This window comes from Haliaeetus leucocephalus, unplaced genomic scaffold (assembly GCF_000737465.1).
Source record: "Haliaeetus leucocephalus isolate CR32 unplaced genomic scaffold, Haliaeetus_leucocephalus-4.0 Scaffold889, whole genome shotgun sequence".
NCBI lineage: Eukaryota > Metazoa > Chordata > Aves > Accipitriformes > Accipitridae > Haliaeetus > Haliaeetus leucocephalus.
The window spans coordinates 4,158,044-4,182,464 of NW_010973325.1; the positions used below are offsets into that span (position 1 = coordinate 4,158,044).

The 24,421-nt window shown below is 37.9% G+C and overlaps 1 protein-coding gene across 1 annotated transcript in view; it reads right to left on the bottom strand.

Moving 5' to 3' along the window:
• Nucleotides 1-21,124: 21,124 nt before the first annotated feature.
• LOC104841575 (centrosomal protein of 192 kDa-like) overlaps nt 21,125-24,421 on the bottom strand; it is an 89,386-nt gene continuing 86,089 nt past the window's right edge. Inside the window, exon 53 of the mRNA XM_010583343.1 lies at nt 21,125-21,263. Coding sequence (XP_010581645.1) covers nt 21,125-21,263 — 139 coding nt within the window. The remainder of the gene's footprint in view (nt 21,264-24,421) is intronic.

Here is a 24,421-nt window from a genome sequence, read left to right on the forward strand (position 1 = left end):
TGTTTTGGTTTTCTTGTCTTGATGGACATAACTAAAAAGGTTTTCACGCTAAATAAAATGCAATGTCAGATTGTAAACTTATCGAGCACTATGAATATCTGGATTGCATCCTCAGGTTTTAACGATAAGAGAACATTACAGAGCATACACTTCTTTGTTCTCAACAATAAAAAGGCTTGGAAAGGACATTGTTAGACAAAGTACTGTAGAGACAGCAATCAGCTGAGTCCAGACTGGAACTCTCCCAGCTACCGTACACAGTAAGTAATCTAAGAGCTTGGAAGAGGCATGCCAGAAATGTCAGTTGGACACACATTCTGTACCTCTTGTTGAAATTTCAAAAACTGTACTGTTGGTCACAATACATTCCCTGAAGGCAGCACCAACGCACCAGTGAATTTGGAGCTTGTAAAAGAACAGTGGAAGAAAAGCTCTGGCCACTCTTACTGTCTCAGAATTTATACAACTGACGCACAGCTAAGAGAACTGGCACCCCCCAAACTATAACAGCAGTAACGCCCTCCTCTTCCTCCTACAAGAAGGCCTAATGCAAAAATACTCCACTGGGAATGAGCATGGATCAGGTTGCCAGGTCTACCTTTAGCTTCTGATAAATCAGCCAAGAAAGCTATGATGTGGAAACGCTCTGCAAGGAACCAAGCAAAATGGACTGGAATCAGATCATATCACATAAGCTACCAAATACGACACATATTACCATAATAAAGAGAGAAATTACATTTCCTGTTAACAGGGGCTGGATGACTGAACAGCAATCAAAACGGAATTCTCTATCAACATCTTACGATATAGAGTCAATAATGTATGTAGCAATTAGACAATATTTGATCATCAAATAAGAAAGAAATTCTTGTCTTAACCTGGCTATTCTTCTTTTATAAAAGAACCTCAAACCATTTTTCTTAGAGTTAGCAGATCCTTAAGGAGGTACTGAGGCAGCATAGATTGAAAGAATGGAATCCTAACCTGAAACAGAATTTTTCTTTTTGAGGGCATTGCTTTAAAATAAAAATGGCAACTACAGTTCTGAATTAATTCCCTGATTTGTAAGTATTTGAAATACCAAACTGTCTAGTTTGCTGAAATGTCGATAGCACTACCACATTAAAATAGAAAGATATTTAGCAACTTCCATATGCTTTCACATCCATTTAACTGCTTTACAAATTAGTCAGTAAATTTTTCAGATGGGGGAAAAAAGCCTCCAGTATGCAGATTAATAATGATAATAAAATACTATTTCAAAACTCTCTCACAGCACTAACGCACTTTGGACACTGCTTCAGTAATTTAGCACATGAATGAATATGCAGGATGTACTCTGTTATTGTCAATTTACAAACAATTTACAAATAGGTGTATTTTCTGCTTTGCAAAATGAAGTCTTTACCATGTGAAAGATACAAGATTTTTGTTTATAATAAAATTTCCCAAATATTTTCATTTTCATTCCCAAGCCTCAGATTGATTTGTGTTGGAGGACAAGCCTTAGTATTTCCATAACACAGATAGAGCATCTAAGTCATAAAAGAAATATGATTTGCCTTAAGAATGTACTATGAGAACAGGCACAATCGGGAACTGATCCAAATTCTTCTAGTTTATTCTACAGCATTCTGTCTACTGGACCACAAAGCAGCTACTCACTGCTTGTTATTCTACAATCTTTTATTTTTAAAGTACTACCAAAACCCCCTTTTTCTCCAAAAACATAGCCAGAATTAGCTACCAGTCCTACTGTACTGGTTTATGTTAGTTGTGAGGGAAGTAATTAATTTGCAAAGCACTTTTTATTTAAAAGACTTGCCAATTATTGTTGGACAACATCCTAACTGTTTTCAGGTCCACATCAGACTTCAGTAGAACCAGGATCAGACCCATTTTACACACACATACAACCTACAGAAAAAGTATTCTACGAAGAATGTGGTGCCCATCCAGTACTTGGATGAAGCCATGACCCAAAATCTCCAAAACTGTAGGTAGTCTTACATGAAAAGAGGGAAATTGTATGAGAAGGATGTGTAATAGAACTGATTATCAATAACAGCATCATTATCTTATGCTTAACTATAATAAGAGAATCAGTATTACAACCTATAAGCTTCTGTCTTTTCTGTTCACCAACATAATCATTCCTATTCAGCTGCCCATCCTCCTAGCTTTCAAATCTTTCCCAATAACTTGACACATCCACATGTGTTTAAAAGCTACTCTATTCTTCTTCAGGGCTTCACAGAATAATTCTATCTTTCCATTTACACACTTCAAAAAAAAAAATTCCTTCATTTTTTGCGATAAGGACCATCTTCACTGTGTCCCTGGTACAGTACAGAGCACCTAGTCAATGATTAAACTTTAAAATATAATTGCCTTCATTTTAAGAACCTTACATTGTAATAAATTTCTTTTAGTTCTGCCCTTCAACTCTCCCCAAGGATAAAGGAAGTTCCCAGTGTCCACTGACCACAACTACTTCTTTTTTCTTTATCCTTCCCCCCCGCCCCGCCCCGCTTTTGGACTCCTTTTAAATTAAATTCTTCGCATTAATGCAGCGTTGAAAAATCTGAAGGCTTTATTATGATGAAGACAATTAAAATTAAGGCAAATAAATTGGACAGATTACACTACTCGAATTGCATATATTGTCATATGAGCAGTAGCTGAGTGTTTTTCATGCCTAAGAGGCAACCCTACATCACGTTCAAGCATCCCAGGCTAACGCTGCCCACTGAATCAGATACCTGTATTGTCCAGAATGAGAACAAGTGGAAGCTGCTGCTGACTGACTGCTTGCTTTGCTTCATCTGCTGCTGTGACCAAATGCATTTTTTCATGTCTGGAAAAATGTTTCTACAGTTGCTTACAGAAATACTGCAAATAAGAGTGTTACATTATTCCCTTCTAGCTTACTCCTCTCAAAGGGATCTTAGGAACCGCCTCTTTGCTCTTTCATGTTAAATGTATCCTAGTGACTTTTTTTTATCCTCCCCACTGCTTTTGCAGGTCATCTGTAATATATTTTTAATATTTAAAATCTGCATAGCATACGGTTGTTTAATGCCTTCCATTAAAGGCGCTCAAAGCATTTTGTTGTCACTAATCAGTTCAGTCTCACTAACCCAGACGTACACAAGTATTATTCCTATTCTATAGACAAGAAAACAACTACAGAGAAGGCTGAGTGGCAGAATTCATTCCTGCATTCAAACTCAACCGCTAGATCACGAACAGCTTTAAGAAAGACAAACCATTCTCTAATGCTCAGATCTGTACGACTGTATTAACAGGAGTTCCTCCAATAACTTACTGTCTCTTCTCTCAGATACCTCCTTAGCTACTCATTTATTTATAAGCAGGCTACCTACAGATCTTAACATACCTTACAGACACCAAGAACAGAGGCCAATATAAAAAAAGCTATTAAAAAGGATCTTTCCCAGTTATTTTAGCATCAGTATAACAAGTTACATGAATGCAAAAGACAGAAAAATGTTAGATTTTTTCCATCTTTTTCCTTTAACACACTGACTATTCCTTTGACTAGTATCTTCAGCACTCTTCATTGACAGCTGAACCACTTTAAACAAGATACTACTAGAAAAATATATTCAAAAACTGTGAAAATAAAAGCATCGACATCTCAAAATTTTAACTCCAAAGCTCTATATCATCATTATAGATACCATCCTAACAGGTCATTCACATATCTCTCTAGCGAGTGCTAAAGTACCAAGATGTGCCTGGTCACGCTGTGAAAATGATACCCTGATTCAGAAGTTTAACATGAGATGCAAGAAAAAAACCCCATATTTCTCTCTCAAATCTAAGCAGTGAGAAAGTACTATATTCAAGGAGAGTCTTCTGCAACTCATTAGAAACACTACACATCATACACTATGTAATAAAGACTTTAACAAGTAAAAAAGGAAATGGTTTTCCTAGGTTAGCAAACTATTTACACCATAGGCAGTGATGTCATATCTGAAAGTTTGGGTTTTTTTATTTTAACTGAAAGGATGGATTGTAAACCTAACATTGAAAAACTCCTGTTGCCGATTAATGCAACTTCAGAAATTCTTCTGATAAAGTATCATCCTTTGCAGAAACATGAGTTAATTTATACTGTGGCATTAACCTCTATTTTTGTTCATTTTCTATTATTACATGTTATAATTTCTACAGTAGTTTTCCCCTTCATTGCACAGAACAGAGACTGCCCAAAGGATGAATCAGGAATACATATGAAAAGAAGTTCTCCTTGGTAGAAGCTGTGCCTCACTTATGCAGATTAACATCTTGCTCTTGTTTAGTATCATATTCAGTACTCCACACTCTAACAGTAGGAATTAATGAACAAATTGCCACAAGTTGAGCAAGGATGTAAAATTTACTACAAATCAGTTCATCTGCAATTATTTTCTGTAAAATGTATACTCTGCCCCAGCAACGCATGCAAAAGAAGTTGGTCTTTAACCAAAAAAATAAATGGCTTTGAATTAGCTCATATTGACCTGACAATAACAATTTGCACGCAGGCAGTTAATGCAGAACAGCTGACTTGGGGTAATTTACTTAGAATAAGAAGGTAGAGACCAAGCAGGTTATTCGCATATATATACTCCCAGGATACATGTGCTTACATTATGTCAGCCAGTCTGGCAACATTTTTATAAAATGCAGCCACACCTATATCTTATGCCAATCTAAGTTACATTGTTTCCAGAAAATGTCACTTCTTCAAGCTATGTCTTTCTGGCAAGATGACAAATGTGTGAAATAATCTCTTTGTTCCTCAAACTTGAGACTTTTCACCAGTGTGCACAGGTGGGCAAATAAATACCTGCTTACGGTTTATTTGTAGCTATGCCATTCACAGCTTTTCAGCACTTAACTATCCTAAACTGTATTGTTTCAAAGCTAGACAATTCTAACACAATAAAGGCTGTTCGTGCTCAGAAGTATTAGAACAGTCTTCTTAGTGTTTATTTTTGGTTTTGCAGTGCTACTCATTTATTTCTCTGCTGTACTCCATTTGTTATCCTGAAAGCATGAGAGATGAGCAACATCAAAACTTGAATTACACCATGCGCAGTGAGGCAACACGGAGGCCTTTAAGCCTCCCCAGGGAAACAGACACAGCATAATCTCCAAGCCTCTTCTCCCTCCAAATATCTGCCCTTCTGCTGGGTGCAAGGCAGCAGAGCAAAGAAGATATTGTTCCATCCAACCCGGTTCCTGGCACCGCAGCCCAAGAGCAGTATGGAAACCTTGGCAGGGAACGCCAGCGCTCGGAGTGGCTCAAGAAGCTGCATGGGGCTTCCAGCCGGCTCTGGTTTCCCAGACCCCTCGCTGATCCAGCGAAGGTTGTAGCAGTATCGAGGAGACTTCTCCCCATCCATGAGTCCTAATATTAACTGGTATAGACTCCACTCGGTAGTTAACTGCAACAACCCAGGCACAGGCTCGATGATGAGTTCATTTGAAGAGACCTCCGAGAACATCAGAATCGCATCTGCCACTAGAAATAAAACCAAAACCGCTTTGGAGTCAGTGTAGCTGTGATTTGTCTGTTCTTAAAGAGAACTACATGAACATAGGCATTTATTTGTCTGTGGGCAGCCTCAGCTTTGTAGCAGACATATGATTTTACATGAAATCCAGATGTCATTTAGAACAGTGTCAAAAGTCAGACTAAAATTAGTATTCATCAAATTACTTTCTTAAAGAAAAAATATGCTCTGCACCTTAAAGAAAGAATTGTAAAAATATCTCAGACTCATGTATTAGCAATGTCTTTGGGTTTTTCTCTCATACAAACACAAAAGCCTAAAGAATCAAGAGTGGAAATATTTTCCATGCTTCTGCTTGGATATGGCTCATAAGTCAGGATCAGTTTATGACTCTCAGTAGTTTCCCCAGAGTACAGAGCTGTTCACCACTGTAGTTTGATTTACATGCATGATATCTACCTACATGAAAAGTCTTGATACACTGGAAAAGACGAAGACGGGCTTTCTACATTTATTTAGCAAACAAATGGAATTACTTTCAACAGTTTTAGGTTTTCTTAGGCAGTATTAGAACTGCCTGCACACTACTCTCTAGTAGTCAGTGCAAGCAGGGGAGAAAAAAAAACCAAAAAAGAAAAACCAAAAAAACCCCAACATTGCTTATTTTGTTCTGAGACAGCCACCCCAAGGCTCTACCTACCACTCTACAGAGCGAGTTCACCTTCATGCCATGCTGTGCCTACCCAAATTGTAGCCGTCACCCACTTTCACTGAACAAAATGGTGCTTTATTTGCAAAGATTTAAATAAAGCTCTCTTTGTTAATGAAAGATCTCTATTCTTTTCACCAAAAGGCATGATCTCATCATTCTGATATAATTGTCCCATTAATTGTGTGAAAGAAACTTTGCATTGCCACAGCTGAGACAGATCACTCTAGAAGGTGACTCTGGGAGTCTAGAGGGATGTTTACAATTTACCTCATCAACAGGAAGAAGAATGCATGTCATTTAGCTGTTCCCTAAGAATGAGAAAGCAAGATCAGCACAGGGCTAGGCTGACACCGAGATGCCATTCAAAGAGTATCCAGCCCCAACAATGTCTCAGCCTCATAATAAGCCTTTCACAATCAGTTGGCCCCCAGTTGCCTTGCAAAATTCCATCTCAGAAAGGGATTAAAGATATCTTTTAGCCAGGAAAATTCATTTGCACCTTCAGGAACACCTGTTTATTTTAATGGTTGGTGTTGATATTTTCTGCTGCACAGTCATCTTTAAGTTCTGCAAAGACATACTATATGTAGCTTTTTGTTCAATTGCAGGGTTTTGATTAAAAATTGTTTAGATTTGTAAGTCACAGCAAGACAAATTTCACAAAGAAAATGGTATTACTATAGTTGATTTTTTTTTTTTAAAGAAGAAAACATTGTGGTTGTACAATAAATAAATTTCTCTGTTGTAACAGAAGTTACCACTCTTAATACATCTTTTGAACTAGTGACTTTCTTCAAAGTCACTCTTCCTTCCAGAGTTCTAAACAAAGAAGTGAATAAGAAATGATCAGATACAATAGCTGCATGAAAGAAAAATCATTTCCTTCAGATGCATCCCAGTCGGTAGATTGTTTCAGCAGCTTAATGCTTAATCTTGAACTGACACGAGTACTTGAATCATTTGTAAAACAAACATCACAAGAGCTAGCTACAATAGAAACATGTTACTGTTCAGTGCTTTGAGAGTTTCAATTTATGAAGACTGACAATCTACAGAAGCTTGAGGCTGAAATAGCCATACTGATCTGGATGCAAGGATGCTGCATTAAACAGCCAGCATGGTCAGTAAGTCCCACTAAGAAGCCTGAAGTCCTTGTGATTACACACTGTTCATGGTGATTAAAGCCAGAGATTCAGGAACGTGGAGTTACAAGATTGGGCCCATACCCTAATCACTACAGAAGGCAAGACCAAGTAGAACACTATCTCCACCACAGATCCTTCTACTTTTCTCAGTTGGAGGTAGTGGTGCACACCAACACTTCCTATGCCAGAACAAGTGAACAGAGTTTTCACGTTTCCTCCAGCTCCCACTCTTGTGGCCCAAGGATCGCAGTCCTACCCTTGTACCCCCACCACTTCCACTTGTATTTCATCTGAAAGATTGGGTTTGCCTTTTTTGTTTCAGAGTTTGTGTCTGACACACCTGACCTACAGGCACAGCTCTTCATCTGCTTTTCCTGACATGACTTCTTGGACTTTGGGACGGAGTACAAATAGATCTTCATCTTCAAATAGGAAGATCCATCTGAGGGACCATGTATCAGTCTGACCTGCTAGATCTTAGCTCTATCATACTAACACAGAAAACAGACTTCATCCTAGTCCTGGATAATCAAGTAGGGCAAATTCTTGGCAAGGGGAACCAAAATTTGCCTCCTTTAGCTATCACTATTTATGATGTTTCATATCTTGAGATACACACCTCAACTGGGCAAACCCCTGTGGAGTTCTTCCTCTGCAGAGAGGAAGTACTGCCTCCTATACTAACAAGTCCTCAACCCGTGCATCTAGAAGAGCAAATGCTTTAGCACACTGACCTGTATTGGCTTTGTTGTTTGAGGTGGAACATATGACTTATTTCTGCACTGCCTACAGATCTGTTGAAAACTGCTGCTCATAACAAGCTAATCTCACCACAGGCTGCTTCCCTCCCTCTTTAAGCAACAGGATACCATCTTTTTCACAGATCTGGCCAAGAGATAGCAGGCTTTTTTCTTGGGTATTTGTTTTGATGTGTCAAAGGGACTAAAAGAATATTTTGTCCTGGTTGAAAAGGGACCAACCTCTGGCCAGCAAGTATTGGTGGTGCAGAGGTGCACCCCTTCGTGCCTGGACTCTCTAACACAAGACTCTTTCACATGACAAGAATCTGCCTATGCAAGCAGCGTGGGCTTTACCCATCAAAAGTGCAACATATGAAGCCCACTGTTCCCCCAGGGCAATTGTCACGCAACTCCCACATTACCAAATGAACAGAAAAAGCATCTTAGGACAACCTTCATGTTATCACTTCAGCATATATAAATTGGATTACTGAGGAAGCAGGTTTTCAAGAACTGGACTGCACTCCAGGGCATTAACAGACCACACAGTCTCTGCTGTCACTGCTGCAGCAGCTGTTCCCCCTTTTGTTGCAGTTCGGGGACAACAGCATCTGGGTTTCAATCCAATCTCATGAAGTTCAGAAAAAACAGCACCTGTAGGTGGGCTGCTTTTCAGTCAAGCTGACAAAAGCAGCCTCATACTTGGCAGCACTGTTCCAAGCTGACCTCCTTTCCACTCCAGCATGTCTTTCTGACCCGAACAGGCTCTAAATACTGACACCCTGCTCTAAGTCACAGGCCTATAGAAGGGAGCAGATCATCAGCACGGGTGGCTCCTAGCTGTGGAAATGCCAGAAGCAGCTTTCCAGGGTGAGGGGTGTCTCCTAGACCCCCATGGCTGCAGCAGACATGCTTGCTTCCGCCCAAGTTTTGGAATAACTAAAGTGTCTTAAAAAACTCCTCCAGTTCAGAAGAGGTTACAACCTCCAGCCGCCTGTCATCACTCTTCTGCTAAAGATTATCTGCTGGAAGGGCTCTTATTACACATGTTCCACAATCTGTTGCCTTCAAAGTGAACTAAGTTAACTTGGGGAGAAAAAGAGAAAAAAAAAAAGAAAAGAAAAGAAAATGTCTTTCTAACCTAACTCATTTTGACAGACAAGTTAGAAAACAACAACACACACAACGAACAGATCTGAGACCATGATAATCACCAGCTGAAAAGACAGTGACAAGTAGCTGAGGGGCAGTTACCTCTTCTGCAAGCGTAGCAAGATCCAGACAGTAACTTCTACCCGTGACTTCATTAAACTACAATTTTGTCTTCTAAAAGGCAGCTTATTTTCTTTGCATTGCTAGAATCAAGAAAAATTGTATTAGTATATTACTCATGTGTTGCTAAAGCTAACATCTACTTAACCCACAAACAACACTGCACAGCCAAGTGTCAAAGTACCCAAAGTCTCTTCCCAAAACCTTAGTTTAAAAGACCTCACAACTTCCTTACCTTCAGTAAGTTAACATTTTTCACCTGTTTTTCTCATTCTCTACTGTACCAAAATAGAAAACTGTTTTAAATTATTTATAATGTTCCAAATGCAAACTTCATTTCAGTATATGAATGTCTATTTCATTCTATGCTCATAAATGTGCTTTTGCAATTGCACAAAATAAAATCCATCTTTGCACAAAAGACTGCATGAGAACCTCCATGCCATAAAATAAGATCCATGATGACCTCCTTACCAAAGCAGTGCAGGAGTATCTTACCCAGACACTTCCTAAGAGGGTAACTACTATGCTGCAGCAGCATAGCTGGTTTCATTTCTGGTGATGCTAACGATTTTTCTTCTTTTGAGAAATTCTGTATTATTATAGCAGTTCTGGGAAACAGCCTCAGTTCTTCTGGGGGTGGGGTGGTTGTTCATTTGTTTTGGAGTTTGGTGGGGTTTTTTTAAGCTCACAAACATCTTTTCTTGTTTACAGCAGTACTGAAAATCCTAACAGACTAGTTCCTACAGGCCACATATAGATGCCTGGAGCTATGATGGTAGTTCCTCTGAGGACTCCAGGGGCTCACCACAAGGGAGAGAGGTACACAGAAACTATAGAGACTATGCAAGCAATGCATAGTGAATGGAAGATGCTTTGAAATTACTTCCTAGCATACATCAGGTGCCTAACACGTATTGTTTGAACCTGGGAAAAGCTATGCAGGTGTGAAGGGGCAGCAGAAGAGTTTTGGGGAAGCACATAATTGGCCTACATTAAATGGTTTATGCAATTAAACGGCAAGATTAAGCACCAATTGCTGTTCTAGATATGCAAATGCTTTGAAAATTCCAACACATGATTTAATTTACTTGATTTCTAAAAATACCAAACTTCTTAAATTACTATTCAACTACACAATAGGTTGCTAGCCTGTAAGCTAGCATTCTTTCCAGAGACAGCTTTTACACTCATGGTCATGTTTTCACAATTAAAACCAGGTAAGAAACTTTATCTCATGATCTTTGGTTATGTTCACATCCTGTTCACATACATCTTGCTTTCTGTTTTGTCACAAGGACAATACAGCTTAGATACTTTGTATTACCACTTCTGTCTTCTCATTTAATTCTTTTAGTTCCTTAATTCTTGTAAGGTTTATCCAATTTTCAGCTATTGTCAACAACAAAGTGCATCAAAATTTTCCTTTCTTCTTTTTGACTCTCTAGAGAGGAAGCTAAGGGGCTGGTGGATGTGTGAAGTTTAAAAATTTAAAACTAAACCCATTAAAAGTTAATGCTGTTAGTCCATTTCCTCCATGTTTTTCGTATCAAATACGCTACATTTAGAAGGAAGACTTTTTTGATTTGTCAGTACAATCAACTATTAAAAAAATAGGTTTTTAACTATATTGTAGAATTATACTCAGATAATGACAGCATATATATTTATATAATCTACATCTATAAAATTTCTACTTGCAGCAAAACTGAGATTGCACCATACTATGGGAAATGCATCTCTGGTCCTAATGCACAATTTCTGTTTATTCCATAGAAGAAACTATGAAGTACACAGATAAGCCTTCAAAAGGCATGGTTTTGTGAGAGATTCTTATAGGTACCATCTGTTTAAATCATTAAAAAATAAACTTTAACATTTCACTAAACTTTGTTTTGTCAGGTCACCTCTAGATTCTGTTTAATGAATCTTCTGTCCCTAACACTCACTCAACAAAACAATTTCGAAAGGAAAGCATGTTTGTTCAAGAGAGGCTTAGAACAGAACACAAGGTCCAAATATTCTTGAATTTTGGAAAGTCCACTCCACACTGCTGTCTTTCTTTACACCGGGGCTGGGGGGGGGGGGGGGGGAGAGAGAGAGAAAACTGTGAGGAGCTGTATCAATATCAAAGTGAGGAGGACATTTTAATACTTTGCCTTTGCACTCCATGTTTCCCATAGAGAAAATAAATCAAGAAACCACTCCAATACGAAACACTGTAATGAAAATTTAAAACAAACAAACAAAAAAACTCACAAAAAAACCCCAATACTAAAAGCTCCTAAACCCTACAGGACATTCTCAGAGAATCAACAGGGTGACATACCCTGATTTACCTGAAAGGAAGAAAGTTTTTCCTGCTCTTTGGATCTTACACATGCCAGTGGGTTAAATTACAAGCCTTCGCTGCTTTGGCATTCCCCTCCCTCTCCATGGAGGCCCTGGTCTCCAAACACTGAGAGCATCCACAGGAACAAACAAACAGAAGTTCTGAGCTGATTTTCACACAATTGCTGAAAATCTGTAAAATAAAGGTGAAGAACATCCTGAACAGATTATTGAAAAAGAAAAAAAGAAATCTGCAATACAAGGACACAAGATATTTCTTTCTGAATACAGAAACCCCACTTGCCTAGCTATCATCCTTTACTATGAACAAACTTTCAAAGACTGTTTCTCTCTAGTACTCATGAGTCATTTTCTAACATCACGTCTTTGGCGGCTTGAAGCATTTTGAAAGTGGAAAGCAAACAAAATTGCTTTTAATGCACTCATAAGAGGGTACTTCAGGTTTTTTAAAAGCCATTTTTTCTCTATCTTTTAGCTGCTAGGAGGCTTTAAATGGGACCCCTGTAGGTTTTTGTCTGTAAACCATACGAGAGCATAAAAGCTTGGAAAACTTGCAGAGATTCTGAAGCAGGTTCACACAGCTTCATTGAAACTGTGTGTGGTTTTGAAGCTCACCAGGGCTCTACTCACCAGGAACCATTTAAAATTGCCAACTTAAAAAATAGATTTAAAACTCATAAAGGATTATGATGAAAACGCAAGACTTATTTTGTAGCCTTCCAGCTTGAAAGAAAAAATACTGTTCTGTAAATAGGGAGGAATGGGTTTTCATTCTCTACAGGTTTTTGGGTATTGTTTCTCTGAAAACACTTATAGTAGCCTGAGAAAGGGATCAGAGTAACCTCTGTAAACACAGCCTGAATTAATCTGCATCAAAGTGATTTACCTGTACCAGAATTAAACTGATCAATCCATTATACCAACACACGGTGGCTCAACTATTCCTAAAAGCACTTGCAGAATTGTTACAATGGAAATGTGTCAAATCTTTCCCTGTCTTTGGAGGTGACTCTTCTCAATCCATTTCAGTATCAATCAGAATAGCCAGCAAGAAAAGAAGGCTTGGAAAACCACCACTGCCATCCATAAATACCATGAGAAGCATGAAACTACTTTCATTTATATGAAGAATCAGTCAAATAACATTTCCTGACTAACACCATTATCTTGCTATCACAAATTTCTCATTTTACATTGTCAGGTTCACTAGAACTTGGTATTGTGAAAGCAAATGGAAAGGTATTGTTTTGAATGTTAAGGGAGACGTGAAAAGTTTAGCATCATAGGGTCTAATGTGGCATTTCTTGTACATACACAGTTGTCAGTGAAGCTGGTGAGAGTTCTGTGAGGAAAGATTGCCAGACTTGATTTTTTACTTCAGTCAACATTGAAATTCTACTAAGATACCAAGAAGTTGGTCCAGGACAGAAATGAAACTGTTTTTCATGTTTTCTGATGGCAAGCGGTACAATGGATGGATGACATTTGGTATTACTTAAATTTGTTGTGGGACTGATTTTGCCACTAGTGGTTGCTTTTAGCTTTTATACTCATTACTTGTACATTTTATACTCCTTGATAGTGAAGAATACTCCACAGTGCTGTTGGTTTCAGATTAACCATTCAACATGTCAGCAGCTGTGCAATGCCAGGGAATCAAAGTAGCTGTTCACTGGGATCATAAAGAACATGGGGTTGGTCACAGAAGCTTATTTTTCCACAATCACAACCAGCCATGGAATTAATTCCTAACTCAGGAAGGTCTGTTTAACACCATTGCTGTTAATATACAATACTCCAAAAGCTGTTGACTTTGTTTCCCAGCATCCTATTTGCCTAGGAAACCACTGGCCCACGTTAAATAACCAAAATCTATAATATGTGAGCCCTAGCATAAGAGCAGGGGAGAGTAGACATCAACAGTTTCCTAAGTCCTTGCGATAGCTCAGATTTTAAAGAGCTTCCAGAGGTACAAAGGTACAAGGGAAAAAGTTCAAAGCATGAAGAGGAAACAAAAATGTTTATCCCTGCCTATTTGGACTGGAGAGGACAAAGGACCTGACCCCAAATCTAGTGACAGGAAACAAGATACACTGACTGGGAGGGGAAGGGGAATTCCTTGCTGGATCCTACAGGTAAGCAGCAATTCTGAAGCATGGCATTAATACAGCACAAGTGTAATGTAAACAGATACTCAAGTAGTCTGTTTAAAAAAAAAAAGAAAAAAGAAAAAGAAAAAAAAAAGAAGAGGGAGAGAGGTACTATTCAAAGTACTGCTCAAAGAGAGGAAAGTCTGGAAGAGCATGGCCCATAGCTGGCATCTCAGTATTTCTTTTCCATCACTTAGACCAATTTGAAGAAAATCCCTGCAAAGAAGCTTTCATAAGATGGCATTTTTGTGATTCAGTATAGCACCAATATTCCTTTTGAGTTTTATAACTGTTCCTAGAACATTCTTGGCAATGAATTTAAACTTTTTGAATGAGGTTGCATTTCACTGTAAATGGTTATCTGGTATTCACAACACAAAATAAGCATTTGAATATTTATTGTGAGCACATTGCATTTTAGGGAGAACACACAAAGATTCTTACCACAATTATCTTGTTCCAGCTTTAATATATTAGCTGTCACCTCTTTAATGGATCTTGTGAGAAAGGAAAGTTTCTTTCTTTAACTCTCTTTTCCCCCTGAACGCAATTACCACCTCATTCAGAGCCCTTTGTGTCCACCTAATCTCTCTGATTATGTCTCTGACACCACCACAATACTACATGACTGACATACCTGACAGCTGTGACTAGTGACAGAATACTCACAATGAAAACCAGCTCTATGCAGGATGAGTATTACCTACCGCCAGCTTCATAGAACAAACATGGAAGGAAGGTAAAAAAGGGGTGGGGGCATTTCACGACTAGCCTAACCCCTACCGATTTTTCCTCTTTTTAGAGCCAAACAGCATTGACAAGCAGAGCCTCTTTGTACATACCTACCTAATGAACCAATTGTTGGATGAATACAAAAGAACACCCATTAGTATTTTAATTTTGAATTTATAGAGTAGAAAATGCATGTTTGGAGACCTGACTTACAAGTAGGACTTGATGGATCATTTTGTCTCTCTCCAGCCCTTTTATGCTTCTCTGGGTCATAACTCCCAGCTGGTGCTCAACTGTCAGATTTAGGCAGGTGGCAATAGATAAGAGCCTGCAAGGAAAGCTATACCTGAAAATGTCATTCCCAGACAACAAGCTGCCACTGGAATCAAGCACAAATTATTTCAGAATTCAGCATTTTGAGCTATAAAGACATGAAGTAGTATTACAAATAATTGGCTAACACAATAGCAGTAATTAATACACTAATCAGGAAAAATATGAACATAGAGTGCTTTACAAAGCATCTTATACCTAAAAAATTCCAGGTTTTCAAGTAGCATTTCTACATTAAAAGCTTCATCTTGTCAGCACTAACTTCTTTTTTTCCCCTGCCATTAAAAAAAAGGATGAGAATTTTGGGAATAGGGATGAAGCAGATTTTTCTAAATATACTGAATATTCAGAACAATTTAGTTGCATCATTCTGAGCTCTTGAGCAGCTTCAGAAATTACACATTCCCGGAATCAGAGAGAAAGGGCAGAAATCAAACTAACATTTTCAAATTGGAACGTCTAGTGCTAAAATACCACTTTGGCATCCAGTTTTCAGAGATTATCAGATAATATTTACAGAAAATTAATCCAAGTGCTTTACATCCATCTGATTTTACATCTAAAACCTGCTCATTTAAGAGTTTCCTCAGACAATCATACAACAAAAATAAAACACACGAGCTTGAAGGATATGCTCAGGAAAGCTTTGTGATCAAACAGTATGTTATTGAAAGCTGAACTGTTCATTTTCTATCTTAACTTTCTTATGCTGCAAGTAAGGTGTTCATGCTGTTACTATAGATTCAGCACAACTTTACATTAATTTTGAAATGGTTTAAGAACCAGTTTAAGTAAATGAATAAAATGTTTAAAGAAAACTTTCTTTTTAATCCATCACGTTCCAGCTTGCAATACTTGTTTATTCTTTACTTTAAGTTACCACTACCTAGGAACCTGTAACACAGATTCCACGTTACAGCATGTATCAGTGAACTAATGCAGGGTTGTAAAGAAAAAAAAATAATTAAGTTAATAACAAAAATCTATTCTACTGTTAATGCCAACTCAAATTTTCAAATGGAAGCTAGAATCAATATTCTACTTAACTGGTAAATTTGGTGAGAAAATTGGTATGATGCAAACATTGCCACTTAAATTATTAACAGTCATTTTTCTTACTCAATATGAGGCATCACTGCAGACAGGTGGATTCTTCACACAAATACTTCATGTCTGTCTTACTGATTATAAGACATGCATACTCTTCATCTAAGCCATACAATGAAAGCAGTAAAGCATGAACTTCTATTATCTAGTTTTTTGGGGAAAAAAGTTAGAACAAGACAGCTATGAATAAAAGTCAGAATATTCAATTACAGTCCCAGGGACAACTGGTCTTCCATAAAATGCCCACTCTTTCATTAGCTTCCAAGGACCTTTGTTCCCACAATGGCTTTTCTCATTCCCAAAGATGCTACAATATAGAAAGCTAACATACTTCATGTATGTAAGATACATTACCTACTAACCTCATAGTCAACTGTGATAGCCCTGTAGCCCCCCAACTCCTCCACAAATCACAGGAGCAAGAATATAGCAGCATTTCACCTAACAGGCATTCCTACCAGAGAAATGCCCAAGAGTCTTCAATACTCTACTTCGAAAAGCCACCACTGCCCTCAGTAACTTACTTTATACACCAAAAAACCCTCACAAAATTCTCTTTACCATTTTAACCTTTTATATGTTCAAAATAATTTCTAGACAACCAGGCCTTGATATGCACCTTTACTAGGTTTTCTGAACACTAATTAGTTTCAGATGCCAGGGCAACAATCTCCAAAACACACTGAAGCACGTGTACAGAATGTATTATAACTCCATTTGTAGTCAATGATGTGAAAACTTTTACAAAGCTGTTGAATAATTATGATTACTAATATCCCAATTAGGTCGAGCAGGTACAAAGACATCCTCAGTGTTAGACACTGAATGAATTTTTTTAAAGAATTTCTTTCTGAATTTTTTCTCTGACGGGTCTTAAAACCAACAAGTAGGATTAATTAAAGAGATATCGTTGGGGGTTTGTTTTGGTTTTAAGTTTGCCTGCTTGGGATGTTTGAGCCAATCTTCCCAGTCTAAGACAAAGGATTGCATCCAACAACAGGAAAAAATTGAAAAAAGTTTCAAAATTGACAATGACCAAAATGAGAGAAGAATTATACCCAAAACTAATTCTGATTCTTTTATCAAAAGCATCACGGTTTAAACTCTTAGTCAAATCTGCAGTCTTTGAGAATTGGTCAAAGTTGTTCTATTTTTCTGTATCCCTAAAAGATGTAGAGGCAGAGCTCAGGGCTCCTTCATAGTAAGCACTGGACAACTCAAAGCAAGATCATCGTGACTACAAAAGTTTACTTCATAGATGAAGCAACCATGGGGAAAGGAAGCAGTCCCCTTTTATGGACTAGGAATGGAAGCAGTTTAAAGTGACTTCCTCGAGACTTTTGAAGTCTGACTGATGTTCTCACTTTGCAAGTAAAAATACATTGGCTATGCTCCAGCTCTTACACCTTCATTACTGAGGAAAAAAACTTCACCCAGAACTGACGAATCAGCTATCAGACTTGGGCTTCCACTGAAGTACTCCTTCCATTGAAGTACTCCTTTCCTCTTCCCCGCCTTCAATGCCTCACCAAAAAAAAAAAAAAAAAAAATCCATCTTCAAGTTTCTATTGCACACACTAGAGCATATCTTTTCCTGGAGATAATTTGCTTTACCCATATATGACAAGGTCCATGTCTAGAGATGATAATTATTGCCTATACAACCAATGACTGTTGTAACCATACCAAAGTAGTATGGGAGCACTTAAATTGCAGGGGGGGGAATAAAAAAAACAGAAAAAAGAAAAAAGTCATGCACAATTTATTCTTCAGCAAGTAGGTTAATTACATGTCATGTAGTACTAATAGAAACTTCTGCTAAGCATTTACAAAACAAGAACCTAAGGGAGTAGAACAACTAAAATATTAGAAGATTACCTATCCTTCTTACGTCACCTGGAATCACTTTGACTTATCTTATGAATGCAAGTATAGCAATATAATTCACACACCCAAACAACTGCTGGGACAAGTGCTCTAGGGATGTTCTCCAGCACAGAGTCTGGTCATGGAGTTACCAGCCTGTAACTTCCTCTTCACACGGCAAAGAAAGTCAGTGTTATTAGAAGACAATCAATCAAAATGGGTGCAAATAGATGCCAAAATATTTAGCATCACCTGCAAACCAGGAGTCCCTTGGATGATGAGGGCAGGTCACTTGCGCATGCTCGTTCTTCAAAATGTGTTTCTCCCTTATATATATTTGCACACTTATACACACACACCTGCAAGCACAGTTCAGCAGAGTAACCACAGCAGCACATTCTGCATCCTTTTCCTCCCTTATGTCCAATCCAGGTGGCAACGTAGGAAAGAATGCCTCCCACATTCCTCCCACTGTGAGCAGAGTCCCAGACAGCATGCAACAACAATTTTGAATTTAGACCAAATAAACAATTATCCAAAATTGGGGTTTCTTATTGCAATTCAATGGCACTCTTTTACAAAGACCACTACTTTCGGGGAAATTCTCTGTGACAATACTGACAGCCGTTTTAACTCTTTAGGCATAGAGAGAAACAAGGCATCTTTTTAAAGAGGCTTGTCTTATTAATAAAGAAGAAACGGAGGCTGGTCCAGCATCGAAGTAATGAAGGTTTAATTCTACAAGATTGAAATTTAGAGGTAAAATAATCTGGAATAAATTGAAAATCACAATCAATCTTTGACAAAAATTTTGGATGTGTTCAAAGAGTTAGTTTATGCTTATGGAAACCAGCATTACAAAGACTCCTACCACAGAAGGGACTGTCATCTAACCTTGTGGAAACAACTACTAAAAATGGCCCAATGGATAGTGAAAGGTACAAAATCACATAGCTCTTATTAACAGATAGGGATACTTCCTCCTCAGTGATCCTGTTCGTTATTAACAGAGAGCCATCTAAAGACAATTTCTACTGAGAAACCAAGGTCCTTGAGAAAGAGATAATGGTTAATCAATCCCTCCAGAAACTCGTTCAGAAACAACTACCATCAAGTTGAGCATGTAAGACTAAACTGCAGAGCTTATTAAAACGTCAGGTTTAAGTGCATGGTCAAGAACAGCTGCTAGAGTAGTAAATGTACAGTGAACATGACTTCCATGAACAACAAACCACAAGCCTTCTCTTCAATAAGTAAGGATTTAGCTACATTAACACATAACATGAAACAACAGAAGAGAATCCATAGAACAGTTCGAGCTAATGACCTGAAGACCATACTACCTGCATCTCACAAGGTTTATTCTATACTAGCAAGGGGCAAGGACAACTTTAGAACAGAGAGCAGCTGGAAGATACTCAACTAGGAAATGCAAAGGCTTTGAAGACAGTAACATTGAGCTTGGTCTTTTTTCCAGCTCTGGAAGAGACTTCTGATTGTGCTTCTAAAACTGAACCAACATAGGCTTTTGGACACTTAATGTCTTTCTCAAATGAAGCATCCAAGCCTGTTGAGGTAAGGCAGGAGGCAGAAGATTCCCTCCATTCCAATTCTGTATTCAGGAGAAATACACAGGCATCACATCAACCAGGGAAACGTTCAAGCAACATCTGGCAGAGAGAGGGCAAGAGGAACACAGTTACAGTATCTAGCAGACAGGAGCTTATGTGTTGATGGGAGAATAAGGAGGTGGCAAGTCTTCTGATGTCAAGTTTAATTTCTTTTAGTAAATCTTCCTTTCCTGGTTTTCAGACTGCTGAGAAACGAGGTTTTATGAAGAAACAGCAGCTTTAGTATACTTCAGTATAATACTGGCAGCATATATCAAAGGCAACGCACTTTGTACTTGAGGTTTTTCCTCCCAGTTTTTTGAAAATGCAGTTAAACAATCAATCTCATATTGAAAGGAATTTCACTCACACTTCTACCAATCTGAAGAAAGGAATAATGTACATATGCTATGACAGAACTACGCTGTCAAAAAGCTACATTTCTAGCTTAAGGCAACATCAGACATACAGCTCCCTGCTACAGAAATAAAATAGCAGACAGAACCAAAGGGTACAAAGACACAGTAACAATGGGTAAGCTGATTGTGGAACTGTTGTTCACTGAATCCTACAATAAGAACTGGAAAGTACTCAACAAAATTGGAAAGAAGCCAGTTGCACTAAAGTTTTGTGTGCTAAAAGAGCACACAGTGAACTTTTAGGGCTTGCTGGCACATGAAATTGTGGAAACAAGGTGTCAAAAGGGTGAACAGAAATTCACAAACAGGTCCATGAATGGAAAAAAAGGAGGATAGGTGGGAATCTACCTCCCATCCCTAATCCAATGACTGCAGATACTGAGGAAATGCAAGCAAAGTGAACCAAAGGCAGCAGCCAGGCTTATGTCACCTCTCAAAGCAACATCTTTTCACCACTGCTCAAGACAGAATAATGGGTTAGATGAATCATTCTGGAGGGCTGAAGGTAGTGTTGCTCGTGTTTAATTTACACTGTTTGACATTCTTAGAGTTAAAAAACAATGCTTATACCTGCCACTGAACTGTGTAAAAAGTTAGGGGCTGATTGTCAAATCATGGATCTGGTCCCAGCTTTAGCAGACGGAGACATTATATTAACAGGTCAGCTTCTGTACTGCAATCCCTCCCCCTGCTCCCCAAATCCCACCCCCCAAATTCGCATTGCCCAAGAGTAGGCAGCTTGACCTCTTACCTACAGCAAGGAATCCTCTAACCAAAGACAGAAATCAGGTAGAATCAACTGTTAACACGTAGATTTTATTTCTGTATTTACAATGCTTAAAATATATCAGTATCTAGCTATGCCTAATAAATGCAAAAATAGAAAACTTCCCTTTTCAACAAAAGTGCAGAAACATAAATTAGAACATGATAACTTTAAAACATACAATGTTATTTCTCAGTGTTTTTACTATGAAAACAGATTTGTAAAACAAGCACCACAATTCATCTTACACAAGACCTTCCATCAAAGCAGCATCACAGGGCAAAACAAGTAGGATGTTAGTATGGAAAAGTAGTAGCAAATCTTTGAATATTTTAAATGGCATAAACTGTTATAAATTATCATAAACAGTTATAAAACTGTTCTGACTAGTTTTCTGCGATAGCTTTACCACATAGCCGAATATTAACTGAGCCATATTTGGTTGTCAGCACAACGAAGAGACCTTCAAATTTTCCTTCTGCCTTTGGCTTGAACTGGACTGGCACATTGATGTAATGATGGGATCTGTAAAAAGGCAATTATGTGCAGACTCATTGTTAATAAACAAGTAAATCCTATCAGATAGAGACATTCTTGTCTAGTTTTGATTTTCACCACAATAGTGTATTGGACATACACTGGATGATCAAGTTTATTTTTATAGATTTGATTATCTACTATTCTTCTGAGGGACTTGGATTGTAAAGGTCATTCTTTCCTACTGATCATACAAAGTGCTACAATACTTTATTGCTGCTAGTTTACCTAGATAAGTTTGGCCTGCCTCTTTGCAATAATATTGATAGTGCATAAACTATATTTAGACCAAAGTTACTACATTTCTTCCCTTCAGAAGTCATGTGACAAGTACACTAAAATTTCCAATAATTTTTGAAATTCCACCAGTTTGAAGCTAGTAAAATAATTTCAATTACTTCTAATTGCCTCCACATTACAAAATATTTTGCTGAATCATTGCAAGTCGATATGCCCATCCTCAAGCAGTGTTTTAATGATTTTACATTACACCTTTTTAGGTTATATAATTCCTCTTCTATTCAGATTGCATAAAAACATACCAGATGTAACGTGTGGCTGTCTTAATTGTCAAAAGCCTAGAGTGAATATTTAAAAAATATAAGCTACATGAGCAACAAGCTGGAAATGCTGAGTGGCAGCCTATTGGATTCCATGGCATCCAATGGAAATACCCAGCTCTAACAGACAGGTAACAGTAACAGGCATATATTGGAATAAGCAAAAATGAACAGCCTCACTTAGTAAGACAAAGAAAGAAAAGACAGGTTTATTTTCTTTTATTGTAACTTCTGTTTCCTCCCCTTCACAGTATTTAGCATTATCCAACATCCTCTGGAATGTGCTTATTTTCCCTACTTTTTCTTATTTTCTTCCTACCTCTTCATATTCCTTTCCCCTACACTAATCCAACCTAGCATGATCAGTCTGTGCTCTTACCCTTCTCCTACAACTGGAAATCATAATATTGGTCTTGCATATAAGACTGACTCCAGCCTCATTTGTTTAGTATCATCCTTAGTGCTAAAACAGTCACACCAACAAATGTATTTTGATTTTTTTTCTCTCTTTTTTTTTTTTTAAACAGATCCTGGTCAATCAAGTAACTTAGGAGTACAGACTTTCAGAATAAAGACTGGTATGCTACTGTATTTTTTTAATTGGGTTAATACAAAAACAAAGCACTAATTATGTTGTACTGAACTACAATCAACGATACAGAAAACAAGTACAGCCAGAACAGGGTTTCACGTCTCATACTTGATTGCCAAGTGTTGTATAATAAACCTGGCATGCTCTGTCTCTTTATCCACCTATAATATATGGTATAAAGATATTTACTCAGCTTTATTTTTTAAAAGATCCATTTTTTTATCCATTTTATAAATTAAGAACATCAGTACGACTAATCTGTAACAGATGCATTATATTAGAAAACACAAGTTTTAGTAAGAATAAAGTCTGAAGCTGCATACAACCAGGCTGCCTGAGAATTTACAAAAATAAAAGTAAATTCAGTAGAAAGTCAGGAGGGATGCAGAAGTCTGTATCATCTCCAAAATAATATATTTATGCTTCCTTACATATCCTAACACTTACTCAAAAAGAACAATATAACCAAACTCAAACTTATACTATCAAAAACTTATCAGTAAGTTATGTATCGCTCTTTTAAAGAGATGGCCACATCTGGCTGTCAAATATTAATTTCCAGAATAGGTACTATATGACCTCAGTGATACTAAGGCAGAGCACAGTTTCTTAGCATATGACACCTATATTCAATTCCATTTGACCCCTAAATTCAGGTGTCCATTTGGTTGGTGCTATACACATTATCGTTCTTCTCTAAAAGCAGAATTAGTCAGCACCTCCCCTACGAAGACAGGCTGAGAGAGTTGGGGATGTTCAGTCTGGAGAAGAAAAGGCTCTGGGGAGACCTGATAGCAGCCTTCCAGTACCTAAAGGGGGCCTACAGGAAAGATGGGGAGGGACTTTTTACAAGGGCATGTAGTGATAGGATGACAGGTAATGGCTTTAACCTGAAAGAAAGTAGATTTAGATTAGATGTAAGGAAGAAGTTCTTCACTGTAAGGGTGGTGAGGCACTGGAACAGGTTGCCCAGAGAGGCTGTGGATGCCCCATCCCTGGAAGTGTTCAAGGCCAGGTTGGATGGGGCTTGGAGCAACCTGGTCTAGTAGAAGGTGTCTCTGCCCATGGCAGGGGGGGTGGAACTAGATGATCTTTCAGGTCCCTTCCAACCCAAACTGTTCTATGATTCTATGACATTACTTAGAGGTTGTTTTGTAGCAGTCAGTTGATTTCTCACAATTGGGATAAGGCTCAACACAGTTGAATTCTCGTGCTTCCTAATCTAAAGGGAAAGGTGCGATTTTCATTTTCTTGGGAAAGTTCAGACTCCAGCTACAACAGCTCTTTGGGCTACTACATAGCACAAATGTTCTTAGAAATGAAGCAACCTGGAGGATTTTTCTCAAGTACAGTAGCCAAAAACTAGTTAAGAAGAATAGTGTCAGGACAACCAGAATTCCCCTGCAATTAACTGTTTTTCTCTTAACAAAGAGTTTTACTTCAAACTTTTCACTATTCCGGCAACAAAACTAGTCTATGAATACTATATGGCCTTTACAGATTGTTGCATCAGTTTCAAGTGGTATTTCTGAGAAGTAAGGTATGTCTGAAGCATACTTCACAGACAAACTAATACAGTAGTCCTCTAAACACCACAGCAGCAATAGGTAAGTTTAAAAGGAACAGTATGGGTCAGCTGCATCTAAGCCATAGTAACCAGATCTATTGTCAATGAATAGTGATTTCCCGACACCCAAAATGGTGGCTACTGGAAACAAAAATAATTAGTCAAGCAAAAAACAGTTTTACCTTTCAGTAATATCTGAAATACATATTACCCTGTAATCAACTTATTTCAGATGTTTTCTGAAGGCAATACAATAGAAACGCCTTAGTTTTCAAAGGCATAACCTGGTAGTCCTTCCAGAAACAGAACTTAGCCAAACATTTTTAAAAAGTCACATGTTTAATATTTCATCCACATGTTTACATCACTTAAGAGTCATCTTGTTAAAGGTAGTCTCTTTGCAGTAAAAAAAAAAAAAAAAAAATTC